General features: G+C 51.1%; 2 protein-coding genes across 2 annotated transcripts in view; both read right to left on the reverse strand.

The window, feature by feature from the left end:
- Positions 1 to 2,695, reverse strand: part of CHAT (choline O-acetyltransferase) — a 52,714-nt gene extending 50,019 nt beyond the window's left edge. The window contains exon 1 of the mRNA XM_083440047.1: positions 2,550 to 2,695. The gene's annotated coding sequence lies outside the window, so the exon portion shown is untranslated. The remainder of the gene's footprint in view (positions 1 to 2,549) is intronic.
- A 5,029-nt stretch (positions 2,696 to 7,724) lies between these two features.
- Positions 7,725 to 11,260, reverse strand: SLC18A3 (solute carrier family 18 member A3). The gene has a single exon (XM_083441345.1). It carries the CDS (start codon positions 10,357 to 10,359, stop codon positions 8,713 to 8,715), a length of 1,647 nt encoding a protein of 548 aa, XP_083297471.1. The 5' UTR covers positions 10,360 to 11,260; the 3' UTR covers positions 7,725 to 8,712.
- Between the last annotated feature and the right edge of the window lie 3,837 nt (positions 11,261 to 15,097).

Genomic DNA, 15,097 nt, shown 5'->3' on the forward strand with positions numbered 1-15,097 from the left:
AACTTGGGACTAGAGAGTGGCTTCCAGTTACATTTAGATGCAGCATGGCCTATAGATAGCTTATAGCCTATCTTTGTGGAGTATGACATAGAATCAGAGGGCCTTCTTGGTAGCGGCGCCCACCCTGTGGAATGCCCTCCCATCAGATGTCAAGGAAATAAACAACTACCTGACTTTTAGAAAACATCTGAAGTCAACCCTTTTTAGGGACGTTTTTAATGTTTGATATTTTATCGTGTTTTTAATATTCTGTTGGGAGCCGCCTAGAATGGCTGGGGAAACCCATGGGTGGGGTATAAATAATAAATTATTGTTATTGTTGTTGTTATTATTATCATAGATTTGTAGAGTTGGAAGGGATCCTGAGGATCATCTAGTCCAACCCCCTACAATGTGGGAATATGCCATTGTCCCATATAGGGATCAAACTTGCAACCTTGGTGTTATCAGCACCATGCTGCAGCCAACTGAGCTAAGCATGGTGATTTGCAAGAGGTGCATCAGAATTGACAAGAGGAGCCTGCATGTGGTATATGGTTGTGAGAAAGCAGCAACCAATACATCCTAGACAATATGTGGGGACACCAGTATGCGTAGTGCTATTTATTTATTTTTTAAAACATGCCACCATGGCCTGATACCTTATCCATTTCTCTTGACAACCGAGCCTTGCAACAGTCCTTATCAGAGCTTAGCTGTAAGCTCCTGTTGAAAAGGAAGGAATCTGTCTCTCTTTCTTTCATTCTGTAAACTTTACAAAATAAAAGACAAGGAAAAGCCTGGATCGATTGCACTGCAATGATAAACAGACCTTAGAAAACATTTCTCCTGCCTTTTACACTGTACACAATTTTCATACCTAGTTTCCCAGCGAGAAAACTTGCTGTGAAGGCGCCAATATTTCCCTCATCCCTGTGGATGTTTGCTCATCGCAAGGGAGCCTCTAGATCAATGTGCTCTGAAGGCAATCCTATGCAACTTTTAACTGGGAGTAAGTTCCATTGAATTCAATGGGGGCTTACTTCAGAGCAGACATGGTCAGGATGGATGGCCAGGACTCAAGGAAGCATATATAGCAGAGGGATGCGAGGGGAGTTGCGAGCATCCATTGATTTACAGCTGCTGCCTATCCATTTTTCACCAGGAAGGAAACATAAAGGAGAGGAATAGAAGATGAATTGCCAATACCCATTGATTTACAGCTGCTGGCTATCCATTTTCACCAGGATGGCGGGAGGGGGAGTCTCCCGATGTTGTTAGACTACAACTCCCATCATCCCTGACAGCTGGTCCTGCTAGCAAGGGATGATGGGACTTGTAGTCCAAAAACCGCTGGAGACCCAGGTTTGGGAAGCACTGCTCTTGACTTTGGAAGTGCATGCTGAGAAATCCCGCATAAAGAGAAGAGCATTTTGCATTAGAGGCATGGGGGTGACAGTGTGGGGCGCGCCAGGGGGCGAGGTGTTGGGAGGAATGGGGCAGGCTCTGAAGCAACGTCGAAGGGACCAAGTAAAACGCCCATCTATAAAGCTTGATATCCGCATGATCTTCCTCTCTCGGGAGATCAGAGTCTTGAATTCAAGTCCACCTAGACATACTACTACTAAGCGACCAAGTCCTAAAGTAAAACCAGAGGCTGGTGGTAAGTAGGAAGCTTAAGAGAAAACAATGCGAGAGAGGAAGGATTTAATCGTTCCTGTGAAAGTCTGTCCCCAGCCAAGGGCGCCCTGTGAAGGGGTGGTGCGGATGCAACAGGTTATTGCAGCTTTCGAAAACAACTGGGCTGCTGCGATCTCAACCCCCAAAGCTACTTGCTCCCGTTCGTTTCAGGGCCACTGCTCCGGATTAAGCATTTAGGGGACTGCAGCCTCGATGGTCTTTGAGGATCGCGTTCCTCTCCACTCTAGTAGATCAGCATCACGGCAGATGGGCCTGAGGATGATTTCCAGCAGGAGCCTCGGCACGTTTACTCGGGAGTAAGCCCCACAGAGTTCAATGGGCCTCACTCCTTTGGAAGCCCTAGCCGGGAAGAATTATTTAAACCGGGAGCGTAAGGTTCCAGATCGGGTCATTTCGGCGCATGCATACAGTTAGCAAAGACTGCGCTAGCGTAAAATATTTCCCTTATACTCCTCCCCTTCCCCGAAGTTGAGAAAGGGAATGGCAGGCTGGAGCGAGGTTAGTAAGATACTCCCCACCAACACCACCAGGCGACCCTAGTTAGCAACCCAGAGCGGGATCCGCCACCCACTTAAAATATGGACATTTTGAGTAGACAGAGAGTCCCACGGAAACAAAAGAGCGCGGAGATCAGCAAGGAAACGGGCGTTCGTTGGCTTTTAAAAGAAAAATATTCCCTCCTAGACGAGGCAGGATAGGATAGAGACGGCAGAAAGTTCTACCGTGTGTGTTTGTTTGTTTTGTTTGCCCTTTTCCTGGCGACCACCGATTCCTTGCTGTACAATGCGACTCAGGCGCCAGACACGCGTTCGCAGCGCGCGTCCTTTGAGGCCAGGAGTTTGGAAACGCGCAGCGGCACCTCTCCTTACCTGGCTCTCGTATACCGATCGCAGCGAGGCAAAGTTTCTCCCGAGGACCGGTGCTGATGAGCAAGAAGCTGCCAGCGAAGAAGTCTCGGGTTTGGGGCAGCTGGTAGAGGAAGGAGCTGCTCAGCAGCCTCCAGCGGAGCTGTCCATGGTACCTCGGCGCCGCCAGCTGCGCTTTGGCGAGCCTTGTGGCCACGCGCGCGAGCGCTCGGAGGGTTGCCCCCTCTCCACGCGACCCACCTTCCTCCTCCTCCCCCCCGCGGCTGGGTGTGGAAACTCCTCCCCTTCGCCCTTCCTATTCGCGCAGCCTGGGATGGGCGAGGAGGCGGTCCAAACTAGGGAACCCGACGAGCAACGGAAGCGCACCGAAAATGTTTACCTCTCTCAGGTGGAAGAGGGTCGCTGCTTGTGGATGAAAGGCAGGCTGCTGCTGCTTGATATGGGTGGTGGCGGTGGGCCGGGAAAAAGTCCACTGCAATAGGCCAAGGAAGGCGATCTCTGGTTGGACCAAGTGCTTGTGTGAAAAGCAAGCTGGCTGCCGAACTACACAGAGCGCTGCGTCAGGCAGCGTGGGGGAAGGGGTGCTTTCTGGGCAAAGTTAGGGCGAGTCTGCACATTTGAAAGAGGGTCATAGGTGCTTCACTCCTAGGGCTCCCTTCCAAGGGACTGGAGGTCTCTTGAGCGCGAATTCTTAGCATCCTTCCTCCAAACCACAGCGGTAATTTAAACGTGCCCTGCTCTTGAGTAATCCCAGAAAGGAGACTGTAGTGGATTTCGATAGGCACGTAACCTCGCCCCTCTCCGCTCCCCGCCTCCAGACTTACATTTCAGAGATACAGTAATTGCTTCCGTAAATATAACCGAACCTTACTGGTGTGATTTATGTAACACTCTTTGTTGGCGAAGATGTTTCCTGTCGCTTTCTGGGTTCAAACTTGCCTACCCAACTGCGATATGTCAAGAATATTTCCCTTTCTCAAACTGAGCTAGGAGACTTGCTCAAAGTTTGTGGCAAAGATATTCCAAGTCCAGCGCTCTTCTTCACTGAACCTCACAGCCGAGGGGAAAACACAGACTGTCTCTCACTGCTCCAAGGAGACAAAGAAAGACATCTCTTTGAACCCCCTACTGTAGGATGCAAGTTCTGGGGCGGAGAGATTGCAAAAGACTCCCAGAATCTGGAAGGATTGAGTCTCTCAGTCTATCCCACCTCACAGGGTTGCGAGGGAGACTGTTGTATGCTGTTTTGAGCTGCTTGGAAGAAAGGTGGGACATAATTGCAATTTAAAAAAAAAAAGTATTGGACTTTCGTTGCGACGTTGCAACAATCATGGTACCAGTTAAGTGCCCGCTTCTCTCTCTCTAAAACCCAACTTGGGAGCAAGTCCTATTCAACCCAACCCGGTGAATTTCTCAGCACGTTACTCTTCTGAAGCAGAAGCTGCAGACCCAGGGCTGCGATCCTATCTGCCCTTTCCTGAGAGTAAATCCTACTGAACTCGATGGGGATTACTTATGAAGAGGCAGGCAAAGGCTTGCACCACTTATTTCTCCGTGGGGGAAGTGTTAGCGATGATCTTGCTAATCTGCCAGCTCCCGCCATTGCCCCAGTTCAGTCCCATATCCAGATTCACCGCCTCCTTTTTATAAGCGTGCGGCTAACGTCCCTCCCCCTGAAACGGATCTCAGAATGATCAAGCAACGATAAAGATAAGAAAGCAGCCCTTTAGCTACCCCTGGATCCAAGCGGCCTTCCCCAACAATGTGTAATCTGCGATCTGTTTCACGCGCAATGTGAAAAGCACGGTGTTGATTCGATTTAGGGACCCTTGATCCTGTGCATCCCACTCCTATTGGCGGGCTGTCTAAATTCAGAGGGGCTTCGTCGCGAGTGAGCGTGAATCGGCTTTCAGCCTTTAAAGTATTAATAACATTCAACGGGCTTAGAAGGAACCTTTTCTTGCGCTTAGGAGACAAACGAGCGAGCTGGAGAGGAAAATTCGTTGTTGGGTTTTTTTCTTTCATCCCCAATAAAAACCACCACCACCCCCTTAAAGTGGCGTCAGTTTTCCTTTTTTCTTTCCCCCTCTTTTGGCTGCATAATCGAAAGCCAACAACCCCCCACCACGAGCTCCTTTGTCAAGTGTGGCTGGAAACGCATTTCCAAAGCGCTCCTTAGGGTAGACACCCCCAACAGCTCGACAGGGCCCTTCTCGCGCGTCGGAATCAGATGGTTTTTCAACCGAGCTGCGGAGAAAATAACCAACTTATGTGTCTGCGAGGAAATGATTGAATCGTATTGAGCCACAGCTGGAGAGCTCCGAGGGTGGGTGGGGGAGAGAAGGGGGCGCGCGGCGAGAGAAAGAACCGGGGCTCTCGGGGGAAACGAAATATTCGGTTCCTCGGGGTTCTGGCAGGAAATGAACCCTTGGATGTGAATGCAGGAGGTCAGATCCTACCTCTTTGGTGTCCGCCCCCCCAGCTGCAGATACAAAGGTGTGCCCCCCCATCAACCCTGGGAAAGGGACATAAGGCTGCGATATTATAAGCTCTTACAGGGGTGCCAACTTGAATAAAATATTGGGTGGGGGGCAGGTAAGCCCCGCCCTGCATAATCGATCACACGACAGGTGCACGGACACTATTTTAATGACGACGCTCATCAGTTTTGTGGGGGGCCAGCCCCCTCAAGTATTTTATTGGGGCCGAGGACGAAGGGACCTCGGTAATTCTCATCGGCTGGATTCCCCTCGCCCCAAACCAGACGTCTTTAAGATCCGAATGAAAACCGGTGTTGTGTTGCCCTGAGAATGATAGGGGCTAAAAATGAATTGGTGGGGAGGGGTTCGTGGAGAGAGGGCAAACAGAGATGAAGTGCTCTTGGCTGGGGTCACCGAGTGCAATGATCTCCACGTTCAGAGTCAGTCCGCCACTGAAGACCTGTTGTACAGGCAGGTATTGTGTTGAGGCTGCCCGGATCATCTGCGTGACCAATTTGGGGAGCGGGATACTAGACAACACACACACACACACACACACACACACACACAGAGAGAGAGACCCTTGAGATGCTAGAGACCCAGCGAAGCTCTTGCGATGCACCTGCACACCAGGCGCAAAATAGCACCAGGGAGAAGCAAGGGCAGGAAGGAGATGCCACAGTCTAATCGCTTATTCATCAGCTCAGCGCTACCCCCGGTTCCCCCAGCTTGACAGAGGCTGATCTGGAGCTGAACAGCGCTACAACCAACCTCCTTCTCATAGCTTGTCTGCAGGAGAGTTGTGAGATCTCTCTGTCTCCCCCTGCTCCCTCCTTTTTTTTCTTTCTTCAGTTATGATGACAATTGTATTGACTTTTTTCTCAACCGATCTCTTGGGTCGCGACCTCGTTTGGTCCTTTTCCCTCTAGCTGAGGACCCCGAGTGAATTAAGGGGAGCCAGTCCCGCGCACCTGAATACTGGGAAATGCAAACGTGGATGGGAAGGTGCGGAGAGGATTAACAACTAATCTGCCGGATCCAAGCTGGGTGGGGGGAAGCCATGAACAAAGTGAGTGCCCTTCTGTAGGTCTAGGAGCAGAATGAAAGCGACGACACCAGGCGAACTGGAGACGCTCCAGAAGTTGCCTCTGTCTTTTGAGGGCACGTGGGCGGAGGAGCGAGGCACTTACTCGAAAGTAAGCCCCGCTGAGCACACAGGAGGGAGCTAATTCCGATTAAAGTTGCACAGGACCACGAGTTCAAAAACCGGGAGCCTGATCATTTAGGATGGGGTCGACCCATCCCCAAGAAACCCATGGGATGAAGAGTCTCATCCCTACAAAAGAAGCCGCCTTATAGCGAGCCAGATATTTGCTCCATCTGGGTAGAGCTCAGCTGGTAGAGCATAAGACTCTAAATCTCAGAGACGTGAGTTCGAGTCCCGAGTTGGGCGAAAGATTCTTGCCTTGCAGGGCGTTGGATTAGATGATCCTAGTGGTCACTTCCAACTCTACAATTCTATGATTCTATTGCATACGTTATGGCGAGCCAGGGTTTCAGGCAGAAGCTCCGACCTGGAGATCACAGAGACTGACCTGGGACCTTCTGCATGAAAGACAGCTGCTCTAGCCCTTCTCCGTAATCCATTTCTTGGGAAGTGAGCGCCAGTAAATGTATTGAAACTTTACTCCGAGGAAGTCACTTTAGCACCGCGGTCTTAAGCATCCTAACCCTTGCGCAAGATTGCAAGGAAGGAGATGCGCAGCGGGATCCTAAGTGCCGCTTTGTTGATGCAGTAGACTTTCTCCCTTAGCAGGCACACTGCAGGCTCGACCCTGCTTACTCGGAAGTAAGTCACACTTACTCCATAATAAGAAACACAATCCTTGCACGCTTAACCTCAGGATCCACCGGGAAGTTATCCTGCGCAAGCCCCATGGAAATAAACGAGAGGCGCACAATAGCACGCTCTCTCTCCCGATCCAGACCCTTCACCAAAATCTTTCTGATCCCTGCTGTCGCTCACAAAACTTTTCAATATACTTTTACTTTGTATAAATGCTTGCGAGAGAGCGGTGCGCCCAGCTGGAGACGCGCAGTTTTGAAAATTCCATTGATTCCAAATCTTCATTTAACCATTGCTAAGGCTGTGATCCTACGCATACCTTCACCAGGAGGCAAGTCCTCTTAAGCTCAGCGCAACTAATTTTTGAAAAACCGTGGGCAAGAGAGGGAGGCACGTCTCACTGAGTTCCAGGGGCGAGACTGGCAGTGCAATCCTATGCACGTCTACTCAGACGTTCCCAGCTGATTTCAGTTGGGCTTACTCTTAGGAAAGTGGGTAATGGATTGTAGCCTTAAGCACATAGGTGTACATAATGGCAGTGGCTTTTTTTTTAAAGTGCTTCCCTTTGATTGGATCTCGCCAGCCTGCCTTCGTCTTTTTTCTATAGTATTTGGGTAGGTGGCAGGAATATATGATTTCAAGCGAATTTCTTGCGGGGGACGGAAGTTGTATTTCCAGAATGACTTCTATAACTGTACTGTTGAAGCCAGGAATTAAAGCTCCTGTATGGACCCATCTGACAGTCACGTGCATTATTATTAGAAGTTCCACCGAATTCAATGGAATTTGCTCAATAAGCATGCTTAGGACTGCACCCCAGGTCTTTACACAAACACAAACGAAGCCAAGACGTACTGTTCCCCTGAACGCCATTTATTCAGCCGGCACAACCAGTGTAGCAGTTTCAGACTAAAACATGGTACGGTATATTGCATTTATCAGAGTAGCAGCACAACAGAAAAATAAATAAATGGTTACAGATTTCTTTCCCCCTCACTGAGAGGAGAAATAATACGACGTGATTTCCATTGCTGGCATTAAATATGAAACCGACAGTTTCCACACAGGTACCTATATATATTTATAAAAATGTACAATATTTATTGAGACCCCGGGTGTGCATTTTGCAACTGACTTTTTTCTCCCTTACAATTTTAAGAAGTGGTGTTGTAAGGTGTTCCTATGAGAATTTATGCAGGACAGGGTGATTGGCCCCTGTCTCCCTCGAGCTACAAAATCCAGGGGATGATTCACAAAGGAGGAGCAGACCCGCACAAGCCCAACACCACAGACATAATTTTCAGACCACCTCAAAAACACAACGCTTTCTCGGCGGAGTTAGTTCACACATTCAAGTCATCAAGCGTGCCGCGGTCAAGTGTAGGGAAAAAGAAAGAAAAAGAAAACCCGTGTAATTGTGTGAAACGCTTCCAAGGGATAGCATTACCCCCGTGTATGTGGCAAACTTAGTGATGTACATGCATGTGTGAACCAGCCGAAAGTCACACACAAACATTGCGAGAAAAACCTCTTGGCACAACAGGCTTTTGTCAGGGAGTTTTGGACGCGTGTCCTTCCCTCTTTTAACAGGAAAAGACCATCACAGATCTCTGCAAATGCACCATTCATGTTAGGATAGTTATCTGGAGCTTTCATCTTGACAGGGTGTTTAAGGTAATACCTTTGAGAGAAGAAGAAGAAGAAGAAGAAGAAGAAGAAGAAGAAGAAGAAGAAGAAAGCCATCACATCAAGACAAAGGTTAAAGTAGTATATTGGCACATTGGGGCATAACAGCCAAGATGCTCTCCATAACTCCCTCTTGGGGTACTCCGCCCACCCTCTAAGTATAGTCATAGTCTGAAGAGTCCTCTTCAGACGCCCCTCTGAAGTCTCTATGGAAAGAGTCTACACTATTCTCTTCAGCGCCCCCTACCGGGTGGAGGTGTTTGCCCTTGCCTTTGCGTTCTTCCATCTTAATAGTGTCGTAGAGTCCCTTGGGCCCCTCCTCCAGGAGAATGTTCCTCTCCGAGTGCGAGGGCTTCATCTGGCAAATGTTTTTGAGGGCCAGGAGGATGGGGGCGTAAAGCACGTTGGCCAGGCCCATGCCCAGGTTGAGTTGCACAAAGCCAAAGGAGTGGACGATCTCCCCGGCCACAATAGGCCCCAGGGCGTATGCCACCGAGTAGGAGATGTCGGCGATGGCATAGACGCTGCCATAGACCGACACGTAGCGGACGTCAACCAGGAAGGCGAGGGTGGGAAGCAGGGCGGTGTCCACCAGGGCAATGCCGAAGCAGATGCCACACAGAGGGACGGTGAGCTGCCAGAAGTTCCGGCAGGCGGGCACCATGCAGGAGGAGGCCCCTATGGTGGCCAGGCCCAGCGCCCCATAGAACCACTGGAGGTGGGGGTACTTGTCTGCCAGCTTGACGGTGACATAGACGCCCAGCACGTGGGGGATGAAGGCCGGCAGCCAGGTGAGGCCCATCTCCCACTCGTTGGCGTCCATGGTCTTCTTCATCCAGTTGGAGATGGTGGGCTCCAGGAAAGCCAAGGGGATGTTGCACGTGGTGAGGGCCCCGGCTACCACCATGATGTAGGGGTCTATCATGAGCTTGTAGATGGGGGTGCCCACGGGCATGTTGTCCCGAGACCTGTCGCTGAAAGGCTTGATGGCCAACAGGAGGAGCAGGCCGTCCAGGAGCGAGATGAAGGCCAGTACCAGGAAGGGGACCCTCTTGCCCGCGAAGTAGTACAGGATGCCTCCGAAAGGGGGCGCCACCAGGCTGCCGAAGGAGATGAAGGCGAGCGCGATGCCCAGCGCGCGGTTGCGCTCCGACTCCTCCGTGTACTTGTCGGCGATGAGCGCGATCCCCGACGTGTCGGCAAACGCCGAGCCCAGGCCCTGCAGGCTGCGCGCCGCGAACAGGGTGCCGTAGTTCTCGGCGAAGGCGAAGATGATGGTGGATAGGAACATGACGCCCAGGCCGATGAGCAGAGGGATGGCGTAGCCCACGCGGTCGATGAACGTGCCGCTCAGCGGGTTGACCAGCAGCTGCAAGATGGCCTTGGAGGCGAACAGCACCCCGATCCGGATGTCGTCGCTGTCGGCCGGGTAGCGAGGCCTCAGCATGGGCCGGGTGCTGTTGAGGGACCAGCCCAGGCCACCACCTGTCGCGGAGATGTTGGAGGCGGCGGTGGCCGGGGCGGGCGCCTGTTGCTGTTGCTGCTGCTGCTGCTGCGCTCCCTGCTGGCGTTCCTCGGCGACGTTGAGGGCGGCCACGAAGTCCGGGACGATGGGCACGATCACCATGTACAGCATGTTGTCCAGCAGCAGCGCCACGCACACGATGACCAGCAGGAGGCGCCGCTGGCGGTTGGCCTCATGCAGGGCGCTGCTCAGGGCTTTCGTGCGCTGGCCCACCGCTTCCGACAGTTTCTCCACCGCCGAGCGGGGCCCCGACGGGGCGGAGGCCTCCTCCTCCATCCTCCGCAGCCGCTGGGAGTCCAGGGAAAGGAGAAGCAGCCGCAGCAGCCGCAGGAGGCGTTAGCTGGGCATGGGGCGAGGGGAGCAGAGGAGCCCTGCTGGGATGGGTGGAGGTGGCGGCAAGAGGAGCCTCGTCTGTCCCACCAGTATCTGTCTTTCTTATCTATCTCTTCCTCCCTCCCTTCACTTCTCCGTGCCTTTCAACCCCCTCTTTCCCCAGATCTCATTTCCCAGGGTCTAACAATGCTTCCTCTCCTGTCTTACCCAGCTTCCCTCCTTTCTCCAGAACGAACTTTCTTTCCTCTTTCTCTCTCCCTCCTCCACTTCCCCAGGAGGCTCGGCCGCTCCTTTCACTCCTCGCCTTCCCCCGTTCTTAAACGCAGACCTCCTTCCACAGACGCCACCCCTGGCTTTCCCGGCTTTCCTTCCAGAAGCCCCCTCACCTGCCTCTGCTCCCCCCACCCACAAGCCTTTCCTACCGGCTCCTCTCCTTCCGGTGCTCCGCGCTGCCCTTTGGAGCCAGACGCGCACCTCGGTGGCTCGACTTCCAGACGGAACCCTCCCTCCTCCCTCTCTCCGTCTGTCTTTCCCCTCCTCCTCCTATCCGTCTCCCTCGGACCTCACTCGCCTGCTGAGCCTCTCTCTTCTTTCGCCCTCTCGCCTTTCTGGCTCACGCACACTCTTTCTGGTCAAGCGGCGCTCCGTGGTTGCGCTCCTTGAGTGCTGTCAGTCTTTTTCAGGAGGCATCCGAGGGCGCGTCCTCTTGCGCTTGCCTTCGCCTTTTCCCCCTGGCCAAGGCTTGGTGAGGTGGCAGGAACCGAGGGTTGCCCATCAATCCGTCCAATCTGGAGAGTGGAGGGCAAGGATCTCTCTCTCTCTCTCTCTCTCTCTCTCTCTCTCTCTCTCTCTATCTTTGCCTTCCTTGACGGAGAAGCCTGCCTCTTGGTGCCGCCGGCGCGGATAGACTTGCCAGCTCTTACTTTTTCCTTCCACTCCGCCCCGCCTCTCCAAAAAAAGCCGGCTCCCCCCACCCTCACGCACTCACACACTGGCCTCCCACCCCGCGCAAGTTGTGACGCACAGTTCAGCTCCGGTCCCCGAGTGGTTCCTTCGCCAGCTGCGTTTCTTTATGCTAATTTAACACATGGAGGAGTCTTAGCCAATTGCTAAGCGGGGAGTCCGCACCCCGGAGCAGACCCCCCTCGGAAGGAGGGAGAGAGAGCCGGTCCGGTGTGTGTGTGAGAGAAAGAGAGAGAGAGGGAGAGGGAGAGAGAGAGGGGGGACGCGTGTGTTGAGTGCAGCGCTGCTGCGCCGCTCGGCAGAGAAGAATGCCAGGCCTGCTGGAGCTGGAAAGGGCTTTAAAAAAACCGGAGAAAGTAGCAATTCGCTCAAGCCCGAGCAGGCGAGTGTAGCGGCCACCAATCAGGCTAGCGGAGTGGAGCCTCCAAGCTCAGAAGCAGTCTACCGCGGAGGACTCGGGAGGAAAGGAAAGGAGAGGGTCGAGTGCGTTTACTGAAGCGCTTCTCAGACGCATTGGACTGGGTTCCTGCTGGAAACGGGATGTGGGGCGAGAAGGAGCCCTTGTTCTGAGCCAGCCAGGACACACTCCCTGCCCCCCTCCTGCTTTGGTAGAAACAGATTCAGCTCTGAAGTGGACTGTATAACGTGAGAATCTGACAACCCCAAGAGGATAATTTCCAGTTTCCCTGAAATGATTTCTGTCTCACTGGGGGAAAAGGGGCAGGCAGGTGGGTGGGTGGGTGGGAGGGAAGAGAAGGGGATTCACCGTCCCTACGGGCACTATTGGCCGAGTTGGGACAAAGGGAACATTCAGACAGGACTGGATTAAGGCTCAGTCTTGGAGCAGAGGCTTAGGTTTAACAGTAAGCAAAGTGATTTTAAGCATATGCAGACAGCATATGCAGAGAGCACAACTGTGATTTACAGGCTGGCTCAAGCTCAAGCTGTGAGACTTTCCGTTTTTAGATACCAAACCTTGCATAACACCTAGAGAAAACTCTTTACAGACCCTACAGAAAAGATCCCCTTGCATTATCTTCTATTCCCGCTCCCCATACAAAAAAAACCGCTGCCACCAACAATATTATAGAATTCAAATGCCTTGATTGTGTAATGAACAGCAACACGAAAATGCCTTTTTTATAATGATGGAAGCAAACTGGACTTACTTCTGAGTAAACGTGCTGGTAAAGTGCTCTATGAATGTGTTAAACCCACCGCTGCCGCCAACTTCTCTCCAACTTACTAACTCAAAGCAGGGCTGTTGGCTAACCAGGTAATAACATGGCAATAGCCGGTTGCTGCTTCAGAGCCCGTCTTTCACCTGCATTCAGACTGGATGAAGGTTCAACATGGCAGTGAGCTTATACCCTGCTCTGTTGAGCTCATGGTGGCTGCAGTAGGATGGGTGCATATATTGATTAGGAGTTATTCTATCCAAGCCACTGATGGTAGCAAAGGTTGATAACAATAACTACGGGCTAAACAGCACGGCACAATCACCCCCTTTACTCTCATTGACACTTAGCACAGCCAATTTTCACCGACCATTTAGGTTGAAGGATGACAGCTTGTTTTCATTCACAAGCAAAAGGTGTAATTTTTTTTAAAGAAAAGAGCAAGATCAAAATCCAGGGGAAGGTCTTGAAAGGCAAAGCCCAGACAGCCAGTGGGGAGAGCAGAACAGCTCAAGCCCCCAACAGCTGTGAGGTTTCAATTGCTGTCTAGTCAGCTGAGGAAGAAGGACATTACATTGCATCCTCCCCTTGCAATCTATTGACACTGCTTATGTACATATATTAACTTAGCTGAGCCTACCTCACAAGGCTGTTGTGAATATAAAAGGGAAGGAAGGGAGGCGAGGGAAACACACATAACCTGGAACTCCTGGGTAGAAAAGCAAGATACAAGCATATGTGTCAGGCTTGGGGATTTTCTATCCCTTCCGCGGGGGCAGCAAGAAGTAGAGAAAAAACCCAAAGAAGAGATCTTACTAATGAGTTTATTCAGTCCTCATAGGGAGAGGAAAAGGAATGCAGTCAGTCTCCCCTTAATGGTGTTGCTCCAACTTAGCTCCTCCCTCTCCCTTCCTAGCAACAGCACTTCCCCTTATGGTGGCCGCCATGGACTAATTGTCTCTGAGTCTCTTTGCTCTTGCACTCTCAACAAACACTGGGTTCTGGGAGAAGGGGGGGGGGTCAGAAATACTCTCCAGTGACAATGTGTCAGCAGGCTCTGCCTCCTCCTTATCTTCTCCCAACACCTCCCAACTCTTCTGTTCGCCTGTCTCTGAGCTGCGACCTTCCTCAAACCACTGCTGTAATTCAATACAGTGGTACCTTGGTTTTCAAATGCCTTGGTTCTCAAACGCCGAAAACTGGGAAGTAAGTGTTCCAGTTTTCAAACATTGTTTGGAAGCTGAACATCCGAAACGGCTGTCGGCTATTGCTTCCGGGGCACCTGCACCAATCAGAAGCTGCACCTTGGTTTTTGAACATTTCGGAAGTCAAAGGGTGCTTTTGTTTTTATTTATTTTGCATTTTTGTTTTTGAGGCTTTTTTGGTTAATTTGTTTTTGTGACTGTGGAACCCAGTTCAGCTACTGATTGATTGATTGCGTGACTGTGGAAATGGATAAAAGCCCCCCATCCAAACAATGATTATCATCAGTGCATGTAAGAAAAAAAGGAATTTTAATTTTTATCATCTACATTACTGTTTTATTTATTTTATAGTACAGTACATTGATTATTGCTTTCATTTTATGGATCAATGGTCTGGTTAGAGAGTAAAATTCATGTTAAATTGCTGTTTTAGGGGTTGTTTTTAAAAGTCTGGAACGGATTAAACCATTTTGCATTACTTTCTATGAGAAAACATGCCTTGGTTTTGGAACGCTTTGGTTTTGGAACGGACTTCCAGAACGGATTCAGTTTGAGAACCAAGGTACCACTGTACTGCCTACCTCTTCTCTGGGTGCTTCAGGGAGAGAAGGGGGGCAATCTCCACCATTCCTCCTCAGTCTCAGCCCCTTCAGTCCAGTCCCTGACAACAACACACAGTTAAACTATGGAATACACTCCTGTGGGAGCCAGTGATGGCCACCAATTTGGGTGGCTTTAAAAGAGGATTAGACAAATAAACTATCAGTGTTTGCTAGCCCCTGCATGCAAAGACAGACTCTGGTGGATTGAGTGGACTAGACCAATAGTGGGTCCAATGGTCAAGTTGTAGAGGGTAGTGAGGGGCAGATGGGGTTATCAAGTTGGGAAGGTAGCCCACCCGGGAGAAGGAAAACTCTGATCCTAAGACATCATTGCCTTGCAGGATATCTTCGAGATAAGTAAAGGCTAAGGAGTGAAGTCCTAAGGCAGTTGGGTGGAGCCTTGTACTCCTCCTTCCGGCAACTCCTGCAGACAAGCTGCTGCCAAACGTATTGCTCTGCTTTCTTTTGGACCACATCAGCGAGGCCAAGAGGGGGTCTTGCTGTCTGGGCAGCCCAGGACCCCCATACACACTGCCCAGACTTGTGCCCCAGGAAGGTCATTTCAGTAATACTACTGATTGGTGTACACTCCAAAATCCAGAACTGCTTGACTTAGAGGGACACAACAATAGGTACGGCTGGCACGCGTACCTAGCATATGGGAAAGGAAAAGTACATAAAAACTTCCTGAATCATATTGTTAGGAAATCCTTGTATCTGGGAAAAATATAAA

Source organism: Podarcis tiliguerta, assembly GCF_965153285.1.
Source record: "Podarcis tiliguerta genome assembly, chromosome: 5".
Taxonomy (NCBI): Eukaryota; Metazoa; Chordata; class Lepidosauria; order Squamata; family Lacertidae; genus Podarcis; species Podarcis tiliguerta.